Source organism: Oncorhynchus clarkii, chromosome 19 (genome assembly GCF_045791955.1).
Source record: "Oncorhynchus clarkii lewisi isolate Uvic-CL-2024 chromosome 19, UVic_Ocla_1.0, whole genome shotgun sequence".
Lineage (NCBI taxonomy): Eukaryota > Metazoa > Chordata > Actinopteri > Salmoniformes > Salmonidae > Oncorhynchus > Oncorhynchus clarkii.
Genome location: NC_092165.1, coordinates 62,320,402 through 62,340,262, shown reverse-complemented (window position 1 = coordinate 62,340,262; position 19,861 = coordinate 62,320,402). Strand labels below are relative to the sequence as shown.

The window sequence follows — 19,861 nt, the reverse complement described above, 5'->3', positions numbered from 1 at the left end:
TCCTCCAAGCACCAAGAAGGTTGTGAAGAAGGTACGACAACAGCACTTCCTCTTCCGGAATGCTGAAAAAGACTTGGCTTGGGGCCCTCGGAAACTCAAAACGTTCTACAGCTGCACCATCGAGAGCATAATGACTGGCTGCATCACCGCCTGGTATGGTAACTGCTCGGCATCTGACAGAAAGGCGCTACAGAGGGTAGTGCGTACAGCCCAGTACATCACCGCTTGGTATGGTAACTGCTCGGCATCTGACAGAAAGACGCTACAGAGGGTAGTGAGTACAGCCCAGTACATCACTGCCTGGTATGGTAACTGCTCGGCATCTGACAGAAAGGCGCTACAGAGGGTAGTGCGTACAGCCCAGTACATCACTGCCTGGTATGGTAACTGCTCGGCATCTGACAGAAAGGCGCTACAGAGGGTAGTGCGTACAGCCCAGTACATCACTGCTGAGCTGCCTTCCAGGACTTCTATACCAGGGGGTGTCAGAGGAAGGCCGTAAAAATTGTCAAAGACTCCAGCCACTCGAGTCATGGACTGTTCTCTCTGCTACCGCACGGCAAGCGGTACCGATGCACCGAGTCTAGAACCAGCCGGATTCTGACAACTTCCACCACCAAGCCATAAGACTGATAAAGAGTTAACCAATAGCTACCTGGACCGATAGCTACCTGGACCAATAGCTACCTGGACCAATAGCTACCTGGACCAATAGCTAACTGGACCAATAGCTACCTGGACCAATAGCTTCCTGGACCAATAGCTACCTGGACCAATAGCTACCTGGACCAATAGCTACATTGACCAATAGCTACCTGAACTATCTGCATTTACTCTTTTTGAACTCTTTTCACTCATCACATACCCGGCTGCTACTGTTTATCATCTTTCCTGTCAAGTCACTACCTATATGTACGCATCTACCTTAGTTATCTCGTACCCCTGGACATCGACTCGGTACTGGTACCCCGTGTATATAGCATTGGTGGCTCCTCAGAGTCGGAAGGGATACACTTAAAAAGTTGTCCTTTTTAGATAAAACCAGACTAAATATATTCACAGATTAAAAGATACTGTTTTGCAATGCAGGTCTACAGTAGCCTCAACAGCACTCTGTAGGGTAGCACCATGGTGTAGCCGGAGGACAGCTAGTTTCCGTCCTCTTCTGGGTACATTGACTTCAATACAAAACCTAGGAGGCTCATGGTTCTCACCCGCTTCCATATACTTACTGTACACACAGAGACATAAATGTTTTCTCAAACAGAGGGATGCTATGTTAGCTAGCTGGCTATGACTATCCAACACAACACTGGAACTCAGGGTAAGCTTTGATTTCACAATTTTTTTAACTAATTTATTGCCAACGAGACCCGCCGTTGTCACCTTAAATGTTTAGTTCGACCTGTGTGCACCTACGTTGTACATTTTTATTATATTTTTCTTTCTGCATGGTTGGGGAGGGCCCGGAGTTAAGAATTTCACTATTAGTCAAATCAAATCAAATCAAATTTTATTTGTCACATACACATGGTTAGCAGATGTTAATGCGAGTGTAGCGAAATGCTTGTGCTTCTAGTTCCGACAATGCAGTAATAACAAGTAATCTAACTAACAATTCCAAAACTACTGTCTTGTACACAGTGTAAGGGGATAAAGAATATGTACATAAGGATATATGAATGAGTGATGGTACAGAGCAGCATAGGCAAGATACAGTAGATGGTATCGAGTACAGTATATACATATGAGATGAGTATGTAAACAAAGTGGCATATTTAAAGTGGCTAGTGATACATGTATTACATAAGAATACAGTCGATGATATAGAGTACAGTATATACGTATGCATATGAGATGAATAATGTAGGGTAAGTAACATTATATAAGGTAGCGTTGTTTAAAGTGGCTAGTGATATATTTACATCATTTCCCATCAATTCCCATTATTAAAGTGTCTGGAGTTGAGTCAGTGTCAGTGTGTTGGCAGCAGCCACTCAATGTTAGTGGTGGCTGTTTAACAGTCTGATGGCCTTGAGATAGAAGCTGTTTTTCAGTCTCTCGGTCCCAGCTTTGATGCACCTGTACTGACCTCAACTTCTGGATGATAGCGGGGTGAACAGGCAGTGGCTCGGGTGGTTGATGTCCTTGATGGTCTTTATGGCCTTCCTGTGACATCGGGTGGTGTAGGTGTCCTGGAGGGCAGGTAGTTTGCCCCCGGTGATGCGTTGTGCAGACCTCACTACCCTCTGGAGAGCCTTGCGGTTGAGGGCGGAGCAGTTGCCGTACCAGGCGGTGATACAGCCCGACAGGATGCTCTCGATTGTGCATCTGTAGAAGTTTGTGAGTGCTTTTGGTGACAAGCCAAATTTCTTCAGCCTCCTGAGGTTGAAGAGGCGCTGCTGCGCCTTCTTCACAATGCTGTCTGTGTGAGTGGACCAATTCAGTTTGTCTGTGATGTGTATGCCGAGGAACTTAAAACTTGCTACCCTCTCCACTACTGTTCCATCAATGTGGATAGGGGGGTGTTCCCTCTGCTGTTTCCTGAAGTCCACAATCATCTCCTTAGTTTTGTCTACATCGGTTGTTTATAAAGCATGTGACAAATCAATTTGTTTCCATTTTTATTTATGACCTCTCTTGCTCAGATCATCGAGGAGTTCTTCAACCACACCTGGTGGTCCAGACATAATCAGTCGATGCCAGATCACAGCCTGACCTTCCTGTGGTCCCTCTCCGTCAGCATCAAGGACTTTGGAGCCCTGCTGGGGTCACTAGGGGTCAAGTGTCTGGCTGACACCTTCGGCAGGTGGGTTCTACCTAGTGTTGCTTCGGCAGGTGGGTTCTACCTAGTGTTGCTTCGGCAGGTGGGTTCTACCTAGTGTTGCTTCGGCAGGTGGGTTCTACCTAGTGTTGCTTCAGCAGGTAGGGTTCTACCTAGTGTTGCTTCGGCAGGTGGGTTCCACCCTGTGTTGCTTCGGCAGGTGGGTTCTACCTAGTGTTGCTTCGGCAGGTGGGTTCTACCTGGTGTTGCTTCGGCAGGTGGGTTCTACCCTGTGTTGCTTCGGCAGGTGCGTTCTACCCTGTGTTGCTTCGGCAGGTGGGTTCTACCTAGTGTTGCTTCGGCAGGTGGGTTCTACCTAGTGTTGCTTCGGCAGGTGGGTTCTACCTAGTGTTGCTTCGGCAGGTGGGTTCTACCTAGTGTTTCTTCGGCAGGTGGGTTCTACTAGTGTTGCAATATTCTAGTAACTTTCCCAAAATTCCCAGGCGTTCCAGAAATCCACGGATTCCAGTATTTCTGGCTTATTCCCTCATTTATTCCAGGAATCTTCCAACTGGAATTTCTGGAAAACGTGTAAATTTAGGAAAAGTTAGAGAAAAATACTTATCTCGATTGATTGATCGATTGCCTGATTGATTGGTTGATTGATTGAATCCCTCGTCCCTCTCCTCAGACTTAACTCCATCCTGATAGTGACTGATTGGTTGATTGATTGACTGATTGATTGATTGGTTGATTGATTGAATCCCTCTTCCCTTTCCTCAGGCGTAACTCCATCCTGATAGTGACTGATTGGTTGATTGATTGACTGATTGGTTGATTGACTGAATCCCTCTTCCCTCTTCTCAGGCGTAACTCCATCCTGATAGTGACTGATTGGTTGATTGATTGACTGATTGGTTGATTGATTGAATCCCTCTTTCCTCTCCTCAGGCGTAACTCCATCCTGATAGTGACTGATTGGTTGATTGATTGAATCCCTCTTTCCTCTCCTCAGGCGTAACTCCATCCTGATAGTGACTGATTGGTTGATTGATTGACTGATTGGTTGATTGATTGAATCCCTCTTTCCACTCCTCAGGCGTAACTCCATCCTGATAGTGACTGATTGGTTGATTGATTGACTGATTGGTTGATTGATTGAATCCCTCTTTCCTCTTCTCAGGCGTAACTCCATCCTGATAGTGACTGATTGGTTGATTGATTGACTGATTGGTTGATTGATTGAATCCCTCTTTCCTCTCCTCAGGCGTAACTCCATCCTGATAGTGACTGATTGGTTGATTGATTGACTGATTGGTTGATTGATTGAATCCCTCTTTCCTCTCCTCAGGCGTAACTCCATCCTGATAGTGACTGATTGGTTGATTGATTGAATCCCTCTTCCCTCTTCTCAGGCGTAACTCCATCCTGATAGTGACTGATTGGTTGATTGATTGACTGATTGGTTGATTGATTGAATCCCTCTTTCCTCTTCTCAGGCGTAACTCCATCCTGATAGTGACTGATTGGTTGATTGATTGACTGATTGGTTGATTGATTGAATCCCTCTTTCCTCTTCTCAGGCGTAACTCCATCCTGATAGTGACAGATTGGTTGATTGATTGACTGATTGGTTGATTGATTGAATCCCTCTTTCCTCTCCTCAGGCGTAACTCCATCCTGATAGTGACTGATTGGTTGATTGATTGACTGATTGATTGATTGGTTGATTGATTGAATCCCTCTTTCCTCTCCTCAGGCGTAACTCCATCCTGATAGTGACTGATTGGTTGATTGATTGACTGATTGGTTGATTGATTGAATCCCTCTTTCCTCTCCTCAGGCGTAACTCCATCCTGATAGTGACTGATTGGTTGATTGATTGACTGATTGGTTGATTGATTGAATCCCTCTTTCCTCTCCTCAGGCGTAACTCCATCCTGATAGTGACTGATTGGTTGATTGATTGACTGATTGGTTGATTGATTGAATCCCTCTTTCCTCTTCTCAGGCGTAACTCCATCCTGATAGTGACTGATTGGTTGATTGATTGACTGATTGGTTGATTGATTGAATCCCTCTTTCCTCTCCTCAGGCGTAACTCCATCCTGATAGTGACTGATTGGTTGATTGATTGACTGATTGGTTGATTGATTGAATCCCTCTTTCCTCTCCTCAGGCGTAACTCCATCCTGATAGTGACTGATTGGTTGATTGATTGACTGATTGGTTGATTGATTGAATCCCTCTTTCCTCTCCTCAGGCGTAACTCCATCCTGATAGTGACCGATTGGTTGATTGATTGAATCCCTCTTTCCTCTCCTCAGGCGTAACTCCATCCTGATAGTGACTGATTGGTTGATTGATTGACTGATTGGTTGATTGATTGAATCCCTCTTTCCTCTCCTCAGGCGTAACTCCATCCTGATAGTGACTGATTGGTTGATTGATTGAATCCCTCTTTCCTCTCCTCAGGCGTAACTCCATCCTGATAGTGACTGATTGGTTGATTGATTGACTGATTGGTTGATTGATTGAATCCCTCTTTCCTCTCCTCAGGCGTAACTCCATCCTGATAGTGACTGATTGGTTGATTGATTGACTGATTGGTTGATTGATTGAATCCCTCTTTCCTCTCCTCAGGCGTAACTCCATCCTGATAGTGACTGATTGGTTGATTGATTGACTGATTGGTTGATTGATTGAATCCCTCTTTCCACTCCTCAGGCGTAACTCCATCCTGATAGTGACTGATTGGTTGATTGATTGACTGATTGGTTGATTGATTGAATCCCTCTTTCCTCTTCTCAGGCGTAACTCCATCCTGATAGTGACTGATTGGTTGATTGATTGACTGATTGGTTGATTGATTGAATCCCTCTTTCCTCTCCTCAGGCGTAACTCCATCCTGATAGTGACTGATTGGTTGATTGATTGACTGATTGGTTGATTGATTGAATCCCTCTTTCCTCTCCTCAGGCGTAACTCCATCCTGATAGTGACTGATTGGTTGATTGATTGAATCCCTCTTCCCTCTTCTCAGGCGTAACTCCATCCTGATAGTGACTGATTGGTTGATTGATTGACTGATTGGTTGATTGATTGAATCCCTCTTTCCTCTTCTCAGGCGTAACTCCATCCTGATAGTGACTGATTGGTTGATTGATTGACTGATTGGTTGATTGATTGAATCCCTCTTTCCTCTTCTCAGGCGTAACTCCATCCTGATAGTGACAGATTGGTTGATTGATTGACTGATTGGTTGATTGATTGAATCCCTCTTTCCTCTCCTCAGGCGTAACTCCATCCTGATAGTGACTGATTGGTTGATTGATTGACTGATTGATTGATTGGTTGATTGATTGAATCCCTCTTTCCTCTCCTCAGGCGTAACTCCATCCTGATAGTGACTGATTGGTTGATTGATTGACTGATTGGTTGATTGATTGAATCCCTCTTTCCTCTCCTCAGGCGTAACTCCATCCTGATAGTGACTGATTGGTTGATTGATTGACTGATTGGTTGATTGATTGAATCCCTCTTTCCTCTCCTCAGGCGTAACTCCATCCTGATAGTGACTGATTGGTTGATTGATTGACTGATTGGTTGATTGATTGAATCCCTCTTTCCTCTTCTCAGGCGTAACTCCATCCTGATAGTGACTGATTGGTTGATTGATTGACTGATTGGTTGATTGATTGAATCCCTCTTTCCTCTCCTCAGGCGTAACTCCATCCTGATAGTGACTGATTGGTTGATTGATTGACTGATTGGTTGATTGATTGAATCCCTCTTTCCTCTCCTCAGGCGTAACTCCATCCTGATAGTGACTGATTGGTTGATTGATTGACTGATTGGTTGATTGATTGAATCCCTCTTTCCTCTCCTCAGGCGTAACTCCATCCTGATAGTGACCGATTGGTTGATTGATTGAATCCCTCTTTCCTCTCCTCAGGCGTAACTCCATCCTGATAGTGACTGATTGGTTGATTGATTGACTGATTGGTTGATTGATTGAATCCCTCTTTCCTCTCCTCAGGCGTAACTCCATCCTGATAGTGACTGATTGGTTGATTGATTGAATCCCTCTTTCCTCTCCTCAGGCGTAACTCCATCCTGATAGTGACTGATTGGTTGATTGATTGACTGATTGGTTGATTGATTGAATCCCTCTTTCCTCTCCTCAGGCGTAACTCCATCCTGATAGTGACTGATTGGTTGATTGATTGACTGATTGGTTGATTGATTGAATCCCTCTTTCCTCTCCTCAGGCGTAACTCCATCCTGATAGTGACTGATTGGTTGATTGATTGAATCCCTCTTCCCTCTTCTCAGGCGTAACTCCATCCTGATAGTGACTGATTGGTTGATTGATTGACTGATTGGTTGATTGATTGAATCCCTCTTTCCTCTTCTCAGGCGTAACTCCATCCTGATAGTGACTGATTGGTTGATTGATTGACTGATTGGTTGATTGATTGAATCCCTCTTTCCTCTTCTCAGGCGTAACTCCATCCTGATAGTGACAGATTGGTTGATTGATTGACTGATTGGTTGATTGATTGAATCCCTCTTTCCTCTCCTCAGGCGTAACTCCATCCTGATAGTGACTGATTGGTTGATTGATTGACTGATTGATTGATTGGTTGATTGATTGAATCCCTCTTTCCTCTCCTCAGGCGTAACTCCATCCTGATAGTGACTGATTGGTTGATTGATTGACTGATTGGTTGATTGATTGAATCCCTCTTTCCTCTCCTCAGGCGTAACTCCATCCTGATAGTGACTGATTGGTTGATTGATTGACTGATTGGTTGATTGATTGAATCCCTCTTTCCTCTCCTCAGGCGTAACTCCATCCTGATAGTGACTGATTGGTTGATTGATTGACTGATTGGTTGATTGATTGAATCCCTCTTTCCTCTTCTCAGGCGTAACTCCATCCTGATAGTGACTGATTGGTTGATTGATTGACTGATTGGTTGATTGATTGAATCCCTCTTTCCTCTCCTCAGGCGTAACTCCATCCTGATAGTGACTGATTGGTTGATTGATTGACTGATTGGTTGATTGATTGAATCCCTCTTTCCTCTCCTCAGGCGTAACTCCATCCTGATAGTGACTGATTGGTTGATTGATTGACTGATTGGTTGATTGATTGAATCCCTCTTTCCTCTCCTCAGGCGTAACTCCATCCTGATAGTGACCGATTGGTTGATTGATTGAATCCCTCTTTCCTCTCCTCAGGCGTAACTCCATCCTGATAGTGACTGATTGGTTGATTGATTGACTGATTGGTTGATTGATTGAATCCCTCTTTCCTCTCCTCAGGCGTAACTCCATCCTGATAGTGACTGATTGGTTGATTGATTGAATCCCTCTTTCCTCTCCTCAGGCGTAACTCCATCCTGATAGTGACTGATTGGTTGATTGATTGACTGATTGGTTGATTGATTGAATCCCTCTTTCCTCTCCTCAGGCGTAACTCCATCCTGATAGTGACTGATTGGTTGATTGATTGACTGATTGGTTGATTGATTGAATCCCTCTTTCCTCTCCTCAGGCGTAACTCCATCCTGATAGTGACTGATTGGTTGATTGATTGACTGATTGGTTGATTGATTGAATCCCTCTTTCCTCTCCTCAGGCGTAACTCCATCCTGATAGTAACTGATTGGTTGATTGATTGAATCCCTCTTTCCTCTCCTCAGGCGTAACTCCATCCTGATAGTGACTGATTGGTTGATTGATTGACTGATTGGTTGATTGATTGAATCCCTCTTCCCTCTTCTCAGGCGTAACTCCATCCTGATAGTGACTGATTGGTTGATTGATTGACTGATTGGTTGATTGATTGAATCCCTCTTTCCTCTCCTCAGGCGTAACTCCATCCTGATAGTGACTGATTGGTTGATTGATTGACTGATTGGTTGATTGATTGAATCCCTCTTCCCTCTTCTCAGGCGTAACTCCATCCTGATAGTGACTGATTGGTTGATTGATTGACTGATTGGTTGATTGATTGAATCCCTCTTTCCTCTCCTCAGGCGTAACTCCATCCTGATAGTGACTGATTGGTTGATTGATTGACTGATTGGTTGATTGATTGAATCCCTCTTCCCTTTCCTCAGGCGTAACTCCATCCTGATAGTGACTGATTGGTTGATTGATTGACTGATTGGTTGATTGATTGAATCCCTCTTCCCTTTCCTCAGGCGTAACTCCATCCTGATAGTGACTGATTGGTTGATTGATTGACTGATTGGTTGATTGATTGAATCCCTCGTCCCTCTCCTCAGACTTAATTCCATCCTGATAGTGACTGATTGGTTGATTGATTGACTGATTGGTTGATTGATTGAATCCCTCTTTCCTCTCCTCAGGCGTAACTCCATCCTGATAGTGACTGATTGGTTGATTGATTGACTGATTGGTTGATTGATTGAATCCCTCTTTCCTCTCCTCAGGCGTAACTCCATCCTGATAGTGACTGATTGGTTGATTGATTGACTGATTGGTTGATTGATTGAATCCCTCTTTCCTCTCCTCAGGCGTAACTCCATCCTGATAGTGACTGATTGGTTGATTGATTGACTGATTGGTTGATTGATTGAATCCCTCTTTCCTCTCCTCAGGCGTAACTCCATCCTGATAGTGAATGCCCTGTCGGTGGTGGGGGCCTGTCTGATGTTTGCCTCTAAGGCCAATGAGTCCTTTGAGATGCTGATCGTTGGCCGGCTGGTGTTCGGTCTGTTCTGTGGCCTTGTGATGAGTCTCAACCCTCTCTACATCCAGGAAGTCTCCCCCACCAACCTCAGAGGGGCCTTCGCTACCCTCAATCAGGTCTCCTTCGCTACGGGCATACTCCTGGGCATGGTGAGAATAGACGTTGTCCACCCTGACAGAGATCCTGTACATTGTTTCACACGATATGATTTCCAACATGACTTTCATTGAAATGAAGCTGCAGCAATGATACAACTTTCAGAGGGGGACAGATGTAACAATGAGGAACTTTCAGAGGGGGACAGATGTAACAATGAGGAACTTTCAGAGGGGGACAGATTTAACAATGAGGAACTTTCAGAGGGGGACAGATGTAACAATGAGGAACTTTCAGAGGGGGACAGATGTAACAATGAGGAACTTTCAGAGGGGGACAGATGTAACAATGAGGAACTTTCAGAGGGGGACAGATGTAACAATGAGGAACTTTCAGAGGGGGACAGATGTAACAATGAGGAACTTTCAGAGTGGGACAGATGTAACAATGAGGAACTTTCAGAGTGGCAAAGAAAATAAAAAGAAAGAAAGCAGATTAAATGTAGCAGAAACATTCCTGAAACATACCTGAAACATTACTGAAACATTACTGAATTATTCCTGAAACATTACTGAAACATTTCTTAACTTCTTTAGTAAAAAGACAGGTGCTGCTGATAATACTGCCTTCGTCTTTGAGGCAGATGGCATGTATGTGCATTAGATACATGGACTAAATACTGTATAGTTAGAAAGAGAGGTACTGTTTCTACATGGACTACACATTGGTGTCCTGAGTGGTGCAGTGGTCTAAGGCACGACATCTCAATGCTAGAGGTGTCACTGAAGACACTGGTTCGATTCCAAGCTATACCACAATTGGCTGTGATTGGGAGTCCCATAGGGCAGTGTCGTCCAGACTTTGTGTAGGCTGTCATTGTAAATAAGAATTTGTTCTGAACTGACTTAGTGACACCTCTAGCATGTAGATGCAGTGCCTTAGACCGCTGTGCCACTCGGGAGCCCATTTGTACAGTTAAATTACCTGTCTTTACATGTGCATCCATGCGTGTGTAAATTTGAAATCAAATCACATTTTTTTCATAAAGTACACAGTTTATAGAAGGTATAAATGGTTCAGCTTGTGTGCTAGATCCCTCAACATTACAGTACAGTTTACAGCAGGTATAAAAGGTTCAGATAAATTATTGTGTACTAGCTCCCTCAACATCGCACTACAATAATTAACATCTATTATAAAGAGTAAAATCAAGAATAACAAGGAATAGAAGAGGTAGTATGCATAGTAATATCCTGATATGTACACAATGTGATGTACAGGATAGATAATGACCAATAGGATATACAGAATATATAATGACCAATAGGATATACAGAATTGATCATGACCAGTAGGATGTACAGAATATATAATGACCAATCGGATATACAGAATAAATAATGACCAATATGATATACAGAATAGATAATGACCAGTAGGATATACAGAATAGATAATGACCAATGGGATATACAGAATAGATAATGACCAGTAGGATATACAGAATAGATAATGACCAATGGGATATACAGAATAGATAATGACCAGTAGGATATACAGAATAGATAATGACCAATAGGATATACAGAATATATCATGACCAATAGGATATACAGAATAGATAATGACCAATAGGATATACAGAATAGATAATGACCAATGGGATATACAGAATAGATAATGACCAATAGGATTTAGAGAATAGATAATGACCAGTAGGATATACAGAATAGATCATGATCAATAGGATATACAGAATAGATAATGACCAATAGGATATACAGAATAGATAATGACCAATAGGATATACAGAATAGACCAATAGGATATACAGAATAGATAATGACCAATAGGATATACAGAATAGATAATGACCAATAGGATATACCGAATAGATCACGACCAATAGTATGTACAGAATAGATAATGACCAATAGCAGATACAGAATAGATCATGACCAATAGGATATACAGAATAGATAATGCCCAATAGGATATACAGAATAGATCATGACCAATAGGGTTTTCCAAACTCGGTCCTGGTGGATCCCAATGTTTTGTTTTTACCCTTGCACTACACAGCTGATTAAAATACTCAAAGCTTGATGACTAGTTGGTTATTTGAATTAGCTGTGTAATGCTGGGGCATAAACCAAAACGTGGACCCCTTGGGGTCCCCAGGACCAAGTTTGGGAAACGCTGCAGTAAACATAATAGGAAATACAAAATAGATAATGAATGTGTTACTGTATAACCCTACTGTGTTCACAAATGTAACGTGGGTAGTCCGTTGTAGCTCAGTTGGTAGAGCATGGTGCTTGAAATGCCAGGGTAGTGGGTTCGATTCCTGGGACAACCCATATGAGAAATGTATGACCGTAAGTCACTTTGAATAAAACTGTCTGCTAAATGGCATTTATAATTATTATAGAACAGCAGTCTGTGTGCGCATGTGAGTGTTGTTAGACTGCAGGGTTAACAGTGGTGTTGTTAGACTGTAGGGTTAACAGTGGTGTTGTTAGACTGTAGGGTTAACAGTAGTGTTGTTAGACTGTAGGGTTAACAGTAGTGTTGTTAGACTGTAGGGTTAACTGTAGTGTTGTTAAACTGCAGGGTTAACAGTATTGTTGTTAGACTGCAGGGTTAACAGTAGTGTTGCTAAACTGCAGGGTTAACAGTAGTGTTGTTAGACTGTAGGTGGCAGGGTTAACAGTAGTGTTGTTAGACTGCAGGGTTAACAGTAGTGTTACTAAACTGCAGGGTTAACAGTAGTGTTGTTAGACTGTAGGGTTAACAGTAGTGTTGTTAGACTGTAGGTGGCAGGGTTAACAGTAGTGTTGTTAGACTGCAGGGTTAACAGTAGTGTTGTTAGACTGTGGGGCTAACAGTAGTGTTGCTAGACTGCAGGGTTAACAGTAGTGTTGTTAGACTATAGGGTTAACAGTAGTGGGGTTAACAGTAGTGTTGTTAGACTGTAGGGTTAACAGTAGTGTCGTTAGACTGCAGGGTTAACAGTAGTGTTATTAGACTGTAGGGTTAACAGTAGTGTTGTTAGACTGCAGGGTTAACAGTAGTGTTGTTAGACTGTGGGGTTAACAGTAGTGTTGTTAGACTGTAGGGTTAACAGTAGTGTTGTTAGACTGTAGGGTTAACAGTGGTGTTGTTAGACTGTAGGGTTAACAGTAGTGTTGTTAGACTGTAGGGTTCATAGTAGTAGGGTTAACAGTAGTGTTGTTAGACTGTAGGGTTAACAGTAGTGTTGTTAGACTGTAGGGTTAACAGTAGTGTTGTTAGACTGTAGGGTTAACAGCAGTGTTGTTAGACTGTAGGGTTAACATTAGTAGGGTTAACAGGAGTGTTGTTAGACTGTAGGGTTAACAGTAGTGTTGTTAGACTGTAGGGTTAACAGCAGTGTTGTTAGACTGTAGGGTTAACATTAGTAGGGTTAACAGTAGTGTCGTTAGACCTCAGGGTTAACAGTAGTGTTATTAGACTGTAGGGTTAACAGTAGTGTTGTTAGAATGTAGGGTTAACAGTAGTGTTGTTAGACTGCAGGGTTAACAGTAGTGTTGTTAGACTGTAGGGTTAACAGTAGTGTTATTAGACTGTAGGGTTAACAGTAGTGTTGTTAGACTGCAGGGTTAACAGTAGTGTTGTTAGACTGTAGGGTTAACAGTGGTGTTGTTAGACTGTAGGGTTAACAGTGGTGTTCTTAGACTGTAGGGTTAACAGTAGTGTTGTTAGACTGTAGGGTTAACTGTAGTGTTGTTAGACTGTAGGGTTAACAGTAGTGTTGTTAGACTGTAGGGTTAACAGTAGTGTTGTTAGACTGTAGGTGTCAGGGTTAACAGTAGTGTTGTTAGATTGCAGGGTTAACAGTAGTGTTGCTAAACTGCAGGGTTAACAGTAGTGTTGTTAGACTGTAGGGTTAACAGGAGTGTTGTTAGACTGTAGGTGGCAGGGTTAACAGTAGTGTTGTTAGACTGTAGGGTTAACAGTAGTGTTGTTAGACTGTAGGGTTAACAGTAGTGTTGTTAGACTGTAGGGTTAACTGTAGTGTTGTTAAACTGCAGGGTTAACAGTAGTGTTGTTAGACTGTAGGGTTAACAGTAGTGTTGTTAGACTGTAGGTGGCAGGGTTAACAGTAGTGTTGTTAGACTGCAGGGTTAACAGTAGTGTTGCTAAACTGCAGGGTTAACAGTAGTGTTGTTAGACTGCAGGGTTAACAGTAGTGTTGTTAGACTGTAGGGTTAACAGTAGTGTTGTTAGACTATAGGGTTAACAGTAGTGTTGTTAGACTGTAGGTGGCAGGGTTAACAGTAGTGTTGCTAAACTGCAGGGTTAACAGTAGTGTTGTTAGACTGCAGGGTTAACAGTAGTGTTGTTAGACTGTAGGGTTAACAGTAGTGTTGTTAGACTGTAGGGTTAACTGTAGTGTTGTTAAACTGCAGGGTTAACAGTAGTGTTGTTAGACTGTAGGGTTAACAGTAGTGTTGTTAGACTGTAGGTGGCAGGGTTAACAGTATTGTTGTTAGACTGCAGGGTTAACAGTAGTGTTGCTAAACTGCAGGGTTAACAGTAGTGTTGTTAGACTGTAGGGTTAACAGTAGTGTTGTTAGACTGTAGGTGGCAGGGTTAACAGTAGTGTTGTTAGACTGCAGGGTTAACAGTAGTGTTGCTAAACTGCAGGGTTAACAGTAGTGTTGTTAGACTGTAGGGTTAACAGTAGTGTTGTTAGACTGTAGGTGGCAGGGTTAACAGTAGTGTTGTTAGACTGCAGGGTTAACAGTAGTGTTGTTAGACTGTGGGGTTAACAGTAGTGTTGTTAGACTGCAGGGTTAACAGTAGTGTTGTTAGACTATAGGGTTAACAGTAGTGGGGTTAACAGTAGTGTTGTTAGACTGTAGGGTTAACAGTAGTGTCGTTAGACTGTAGGGTTAACAGTAGTGTTGTTAGACTGCAGGGTTAACAGTAGTGTTGTTAGACTGTGGGGTTAACAGTAGTGTTGTTAGACTGTAGGGTTAACAGTAGTGTTGTTAGACTGTAGGGTTAACAGTGGTGTTGTTAGACTGTAGGGTTAACAGTAGTGTTGTTAGACTGTAGGGTTCATAGTAGTAGGGTTAACAGTAGTGTTGTTAGACTGTAGGGTTAACAGTAGTGTTGTTAGACTGTAGGGTTAACAGTAGTGTTGTTAGACTGTAGGGTTAACAGCAGTGTTGTTAGACTGTAGGGTTAACATTAGTAGGGTTAACAGGAGTGTTGTTAGACTGTAGGGTTAACAGTAGTGTTGTTAGACTGTAGGGTTAACAGCAGTGTTGTTAGACTGTAGGGTTAACATTAGTAGGATTAACAGTAGTGTCGTTAGACTGCAGGGTTAACAGTAGTGTTATTAGACTGTAGGGTTAACAGTAGTGTTGTTAGAATGTAGGGTTAACAGTAGTGTTGTTAGACTGCAGGGTTAACAGTAGTGTTGTTAGAATGTAGGGTTAACAGTAGTGTTGTTAGCCTGCAGGGTTAACAGTAGTGTTGTTAGACTGTAGGGTTAACAGTAGTGTTATTAGACTGTAGGGTTAACAGTAGTGTTGTTAGACTGCAGGGTTAACAGTAGTGTTGTTAGACTGTAGGGTTAACAGTAGTGTTGTTAGACTGTAGGTGGCAGGGTTAACAGTATTGTTGTTAGACTGCAGGGTTAACAGTAGTGTTGCTAAACTGCAGGGTTAACAGTAGTGTTGTTAGACTGTAGGGTTAACAGTAGTGTTGTTAGACTGTAGGTGGCAGGGTTAACAGTAGTGTTGTTAGACTGCAGGGTTAACAGTAGTGTTGCTAAATTGCAGGGTTAACAGTAGTGTTGTTAGACTGTAGGGTTAACAGTAGTGTTGTTAGACTGCAGGGTTAACAGTAGTGTTGTTAGACTATAGGGTTAACAGTAGTGTTGTTAGACTGTAGGGTTAACAGTAGTGTCGTTAGACTGCAGGGTTAACAGTAGTGTTATTAGACTGTAGGGTTAACAGTAGTGTTGTTAGACTGCAGGGTTAACAGTAGTGTTGTTAGACTGTGGGGCTAACAGTAGTGTTGCTAGACTGCAGGGTTAACAGTAGTGTTGTTAGACTATAGGGTTAACAGTAGTGGGGTTAACAGTATTGTTGTTAGACTGTAGGGTTAACAGTAGTGTCGTTAGACTGCAGGGTTAACAGTAGTGTTGTTAGACTGTGGGGTTAACAGTAGTGTTGTTAGACTGTAGGGTTAACAGTAGTGTTGTTAGACTGTAGGGTTAACAGTGGTGTTGTTAGACTGTAGGGTTAACAGTAGTGTTGTTAGACTGTAGGGTTCATAGTAGTAGGGTTAACAGTAGTGTTGTTAGACTGTAGGGTTAACAGTAGTGTTGTTAGACTGTAGGGTTAACAGTAGTGTTGTTAGACTGTAGGGTTAACAGCAGTGTTGTTAGACTGTAGGGTTAACAGTAGTGTTGTTAGACTGTAGGGTTAACAGTAGTGTTGTTAGACTGTAGGGTTAACAGCAGTGTTGTTAGACTGTAGGGTTAACAGTAGTGTTGTTAGACTGTAGGGTTAACAGTAGTGTTGTTAGACTGTAGGGTTCATAGTAGTAGGGTTAACAGTAGTGTTGTTAGACTGTAGGGTTAACAGTAGTGTTGTTAGACTGTAGGGTTAACAGTAGTGTTGTTAGACTGCAGGGTTAACAGTAGTGTTGTTAGACTATAGGGTTAACAGTAGTGTTGTTAGACTGTAGGGTTAACAGTAGTGTCGTTAGACTGCAGGGTTAACAGTAGTGTTATTAGACTGTAGGGTTAACAGTAGTGTTGTTAGACTGCAGGGTTAACAGTAGTGTTGTTAGACTGTGGGGCTAACAGTAGTGTTGCTAGACTGCAGGGTTAACAGTAGTGTTGTTAGACTATAGGGTTAACAGTAGTGGGGTTAACAGTATTGTTGTTAGACTGTAGGGTTAACAGTAGTGTCGTTAGACTGCAGGGTTAACAGTAGTGTTGTTAGACTGTGGGGTTAACAGTAGTGTTGTTAGACTGTAGGGTTAACAGTAGTGTTGTTAGACTGTAGGGTTAACAGTGGTGTTGTTAGACTGTAGGGTTAACAGTAGTGTTGTTAGACTGTAGGGTTCATAGTAGTAGGGTTAACAGTAGTGTTGTTAGACTGTAGGGTTAACAGTAGTGTTGTTAGACTGTAGGGTTAACAGTAGTGTTGTTAGACTGTAGGGTTAACAGCAGTGTTGTTAGACTGTAGGGTTAACAGTAGTGTTGTTAGACTGTAGGGTTAACAGTAGTGTTGTTAGACTGTAGGGTTAACAGCAGTGTTGTTAGACTGTAGGGTTAACAGTAGTGTTGTTAGACTGTAGGGTTAACAGTAGTGTTGTTAGACTGTAGGGTTCATAGTAGTAGGGTTAACAGTAGTGTTGTTAGACTGTAGGGTTAACAGTAGTGTTGTTAGACTGTAGGGTTAACAGTAGTGTTGTTAGACTGTAGGGTTAACAGCAGTGTTGTTAGACTGTAGGGTTAACAGTAGTGTTGTTAGACTGTAGGGTTAACAGCAGTGTTGTTAGACTGTAGGGTTAACATTAGTAGGGTTAACAGGAGTGTTGTTAGACTGTAGGGTTAACAGTAGTGTTGTTAGACTGTAGGGTTAACAGCAGTGTTGTTAGACTGTAGGGTTAACATTAGTAGGGTTAACAGTAGTGTCGTTAGACTGCAGGGTTAACAGTAGTGTTATTAGACTGTAGGGTTAACAGTAGTGTTGTTAGAATGTAGGGTTAACAGTAGTGTTGTTAGACTGCAGGGTTAACAGTAGTGTTGTTAGACTGTAGGGTTAACAGTAGTGTTATTAGACTGTAGGGTTAACAGTAGTGTTGTTAGACTGCAGGGTTAACAGTAGTGTTGTTAGACTGTAGGGTTAACAGTGGTGTTGTTAGACTGTAGGGTTAACAGTGGTGTTCTTAGACTGTAGGGTTAACAGTAGTGTTGTTAGACTGTAGGGTTAACTGTAGTGTTGTTAGACTGTAGGGTTAACAGTAGTGTTGTTAGACTGTAGGGTTAACAGTAGTGTTGTTAGACTGTAGGTGTCAGGGTTAACAGTAGTGTTGTTAGACTGCAGGGTTAACAGTAGTGTTGCTAAACTGCAGGGTTAACAGTAGTGTTGTTAGACTGTAGGGTTAACAGGAGTGTTGTTAGACTGTAGGTGGCAGGGTTAACAGTAGTGTTGTTAGACTGTAGGGTTAACAGTAGTGTTGTTAGACTGTAGGGTTAACAGTAGTGTTGTTAGACTGTAGGGTTAACTGTAGTGTTGTTAAACTGCAGGGTTAACAGTAGTGTTGTTAGACTGTAGGGTTAACAGTAGTGTTGTTAGACTGTAGGTGGCAGGGTTAACAGTAGTGTTGTTAGACTGCAGGGTTAACAGTAGTGTTGCTAAACTGCAGGGTTAACAGTAGTGTTGTTAGACTGCAGGGTTAACAGTAGTGTTGTTAGACTGTAGGGTTAACAGTAGTGTTGTTAGACTATAGGGTTAACAGTAGTGTTGTTAGACTGTAGGTGGCAGGGTTAACAGTAGTGTTGCTAAACTGCAGGGTTAACAGTAGTGTTGTTAGACTGCAGGGTTAACAGTAGTGTTGTTAGACTGTAGGGTTAACAGTAGTGTTGTTAGACTGTAGGGTTAACTGTAGTGTTGTTAAACTGCAGGGTTAACAGTAGTGTTGTTAGACTGTAGGGTTAACAGTAGTGTTGTTAGACTGTAGGTGGCAGGGTTAACAGTATTGTTGTTAGACTGCAGGGTTAACAGTAGTGTTGCTAAACTGCAGGGTTAACAGTAGTGTTGTTAGACTGTAGGGTTAACAGTAGTGTTGTTAGACTGTAGGTGGCAGGGTTAACAGTAGTGTTGTTAGACTGCAGGGTTAACAGTAGTGTTGCTAAACTGCAGGGTTAACAGTAGTGTTGTTAGACTGTAGGGTTAACAGTAGTGTTGTTAGACTGTAGGTGGCAGGGTTAACAGTAGTGTTGTTAGACTGCAGGGTTAACAGTAGTGTTGTTAGACTGTGGGGTTAACAGTAGTGTTGTTAGACTGCAGGGTTAACAGTAGTGTTGTTAGACTATAGGGTTAACAGTAGTGGGGTTAACAGTAGTGTTGTTAGACTGTAGGGTTAACAGTAGTGTTGTTAGACTGTAGGGTTAACAGTAGTGTTGTTAGACTGCAGGGTTAACAGTAGTGTTGTTAGACTGTGGGGTTAACAGTAGTGTTGTTAGACTGTAGGGTTAACAGTAGTGTTGTTAGACTGTAGGGTTAACAGTGGTGTTGTTAGACTGTAGGGTTAACAGTAGTGTTGTTAGACTGTAGGGTTCATAGTAGTAGGGTTAACAGTAGTGTTGTTAGACTGTAGGGTTAACAGTAGTGTTGTTAGACTGTAGGGTTAACAGCAGTGTTGTTAGACTGTAGGGTTAACATTAGTAGGGTTAACAGGAGTGTTGTTAGACTGTAGGGTTAACAGTAGTGTTGTTAGACTGTAGGGTTAACAGCAGTGTTGTTAGACTGTAGGGTTAACATTAGTAGGATTAACAGTAGTGTCGTTAGACTGCAGGGTTAACAGTAGTGTTATTAGACTGTAGGGTTAACAGTAGTGTTGTTAGAATGTAGGGTTAACAGTAGTGTTGTTAGACTGCAGGGTTAACAGTAGTGTTGTTAGACTGTAGGGTTAACAGTAGTGTTATTAGACTGTAGGGTTAACAGTAGTGTTGTTAGACTGCAGGGTTAACAGTAGTGTTGTTAGACTGTAGGGTTAACAGTAGTGTTGTTAGACTGTAGGTGGCAGGGTTAACAGTATTGTTGTTAGACTGCAGGGTTAACAGTAGTGTTGCTAAACTGCAGGGTTAACAGTAGTGTTGTTAGACTGTAGGGTTAACAGTAGTGTTGTTAGACTGTAGGTGGCAGGGTTAACAGTAGTGTTGTTAGACTGCAGGGTTAACAGTAGTGTTGCTAAATTGCAGGGTTAACAGTAGTGTTGTTAGACTGTAGGGTTAACAGTAGTGTTGTTAGACTGCAGGGTTAACAGTAGTGTTGTTAGACTATAGGGTTAACAGTAGTGGGGTTAACAGTAGTGTTGTTAGACTGTAGGGTTAACAGTAGTGTCGTTAGACTGCAGGGTTAACAGTAGTGTTATTAGACTGTAGGGTTAACAGTAGTGTTGTTAGACTGCAGGGTTAACAGTAGTGTTGTTAGACTGTGGGGCTAACAGTAGTGTTGCTAGACTGCAGGGTTAACAGT

At 42.3% G+C, this 19,861-nt stretch overlaps 1 protein-coding gene across 1 annotated transcript in view; it reads left to right on the top strand.

The window, feature by feature from the left end:
* Window positions 1-19,861, top strand: part of LOC139375469 (solute carrier family 2, facilitated glucose transporter member 1) — a 44,210-nt gene that overhangs the window by 7,632 nt on the left and 16,717 nt on the right. Inside the window, exons 4-5 of the mRNA XM_071117284.1 lie at window positions 2,649-2,809; window positions 9,400-9,640. Coding sequence (XP_070973385.1) covers window positions 2,649-2,809; window positions 9,400-9,640 — 402 coding nt within the window. The remainder of the gene's footprint in view (window positions 1-2,648; window positions 2,810-9,399; window positions 9,641-19,861) is intronic.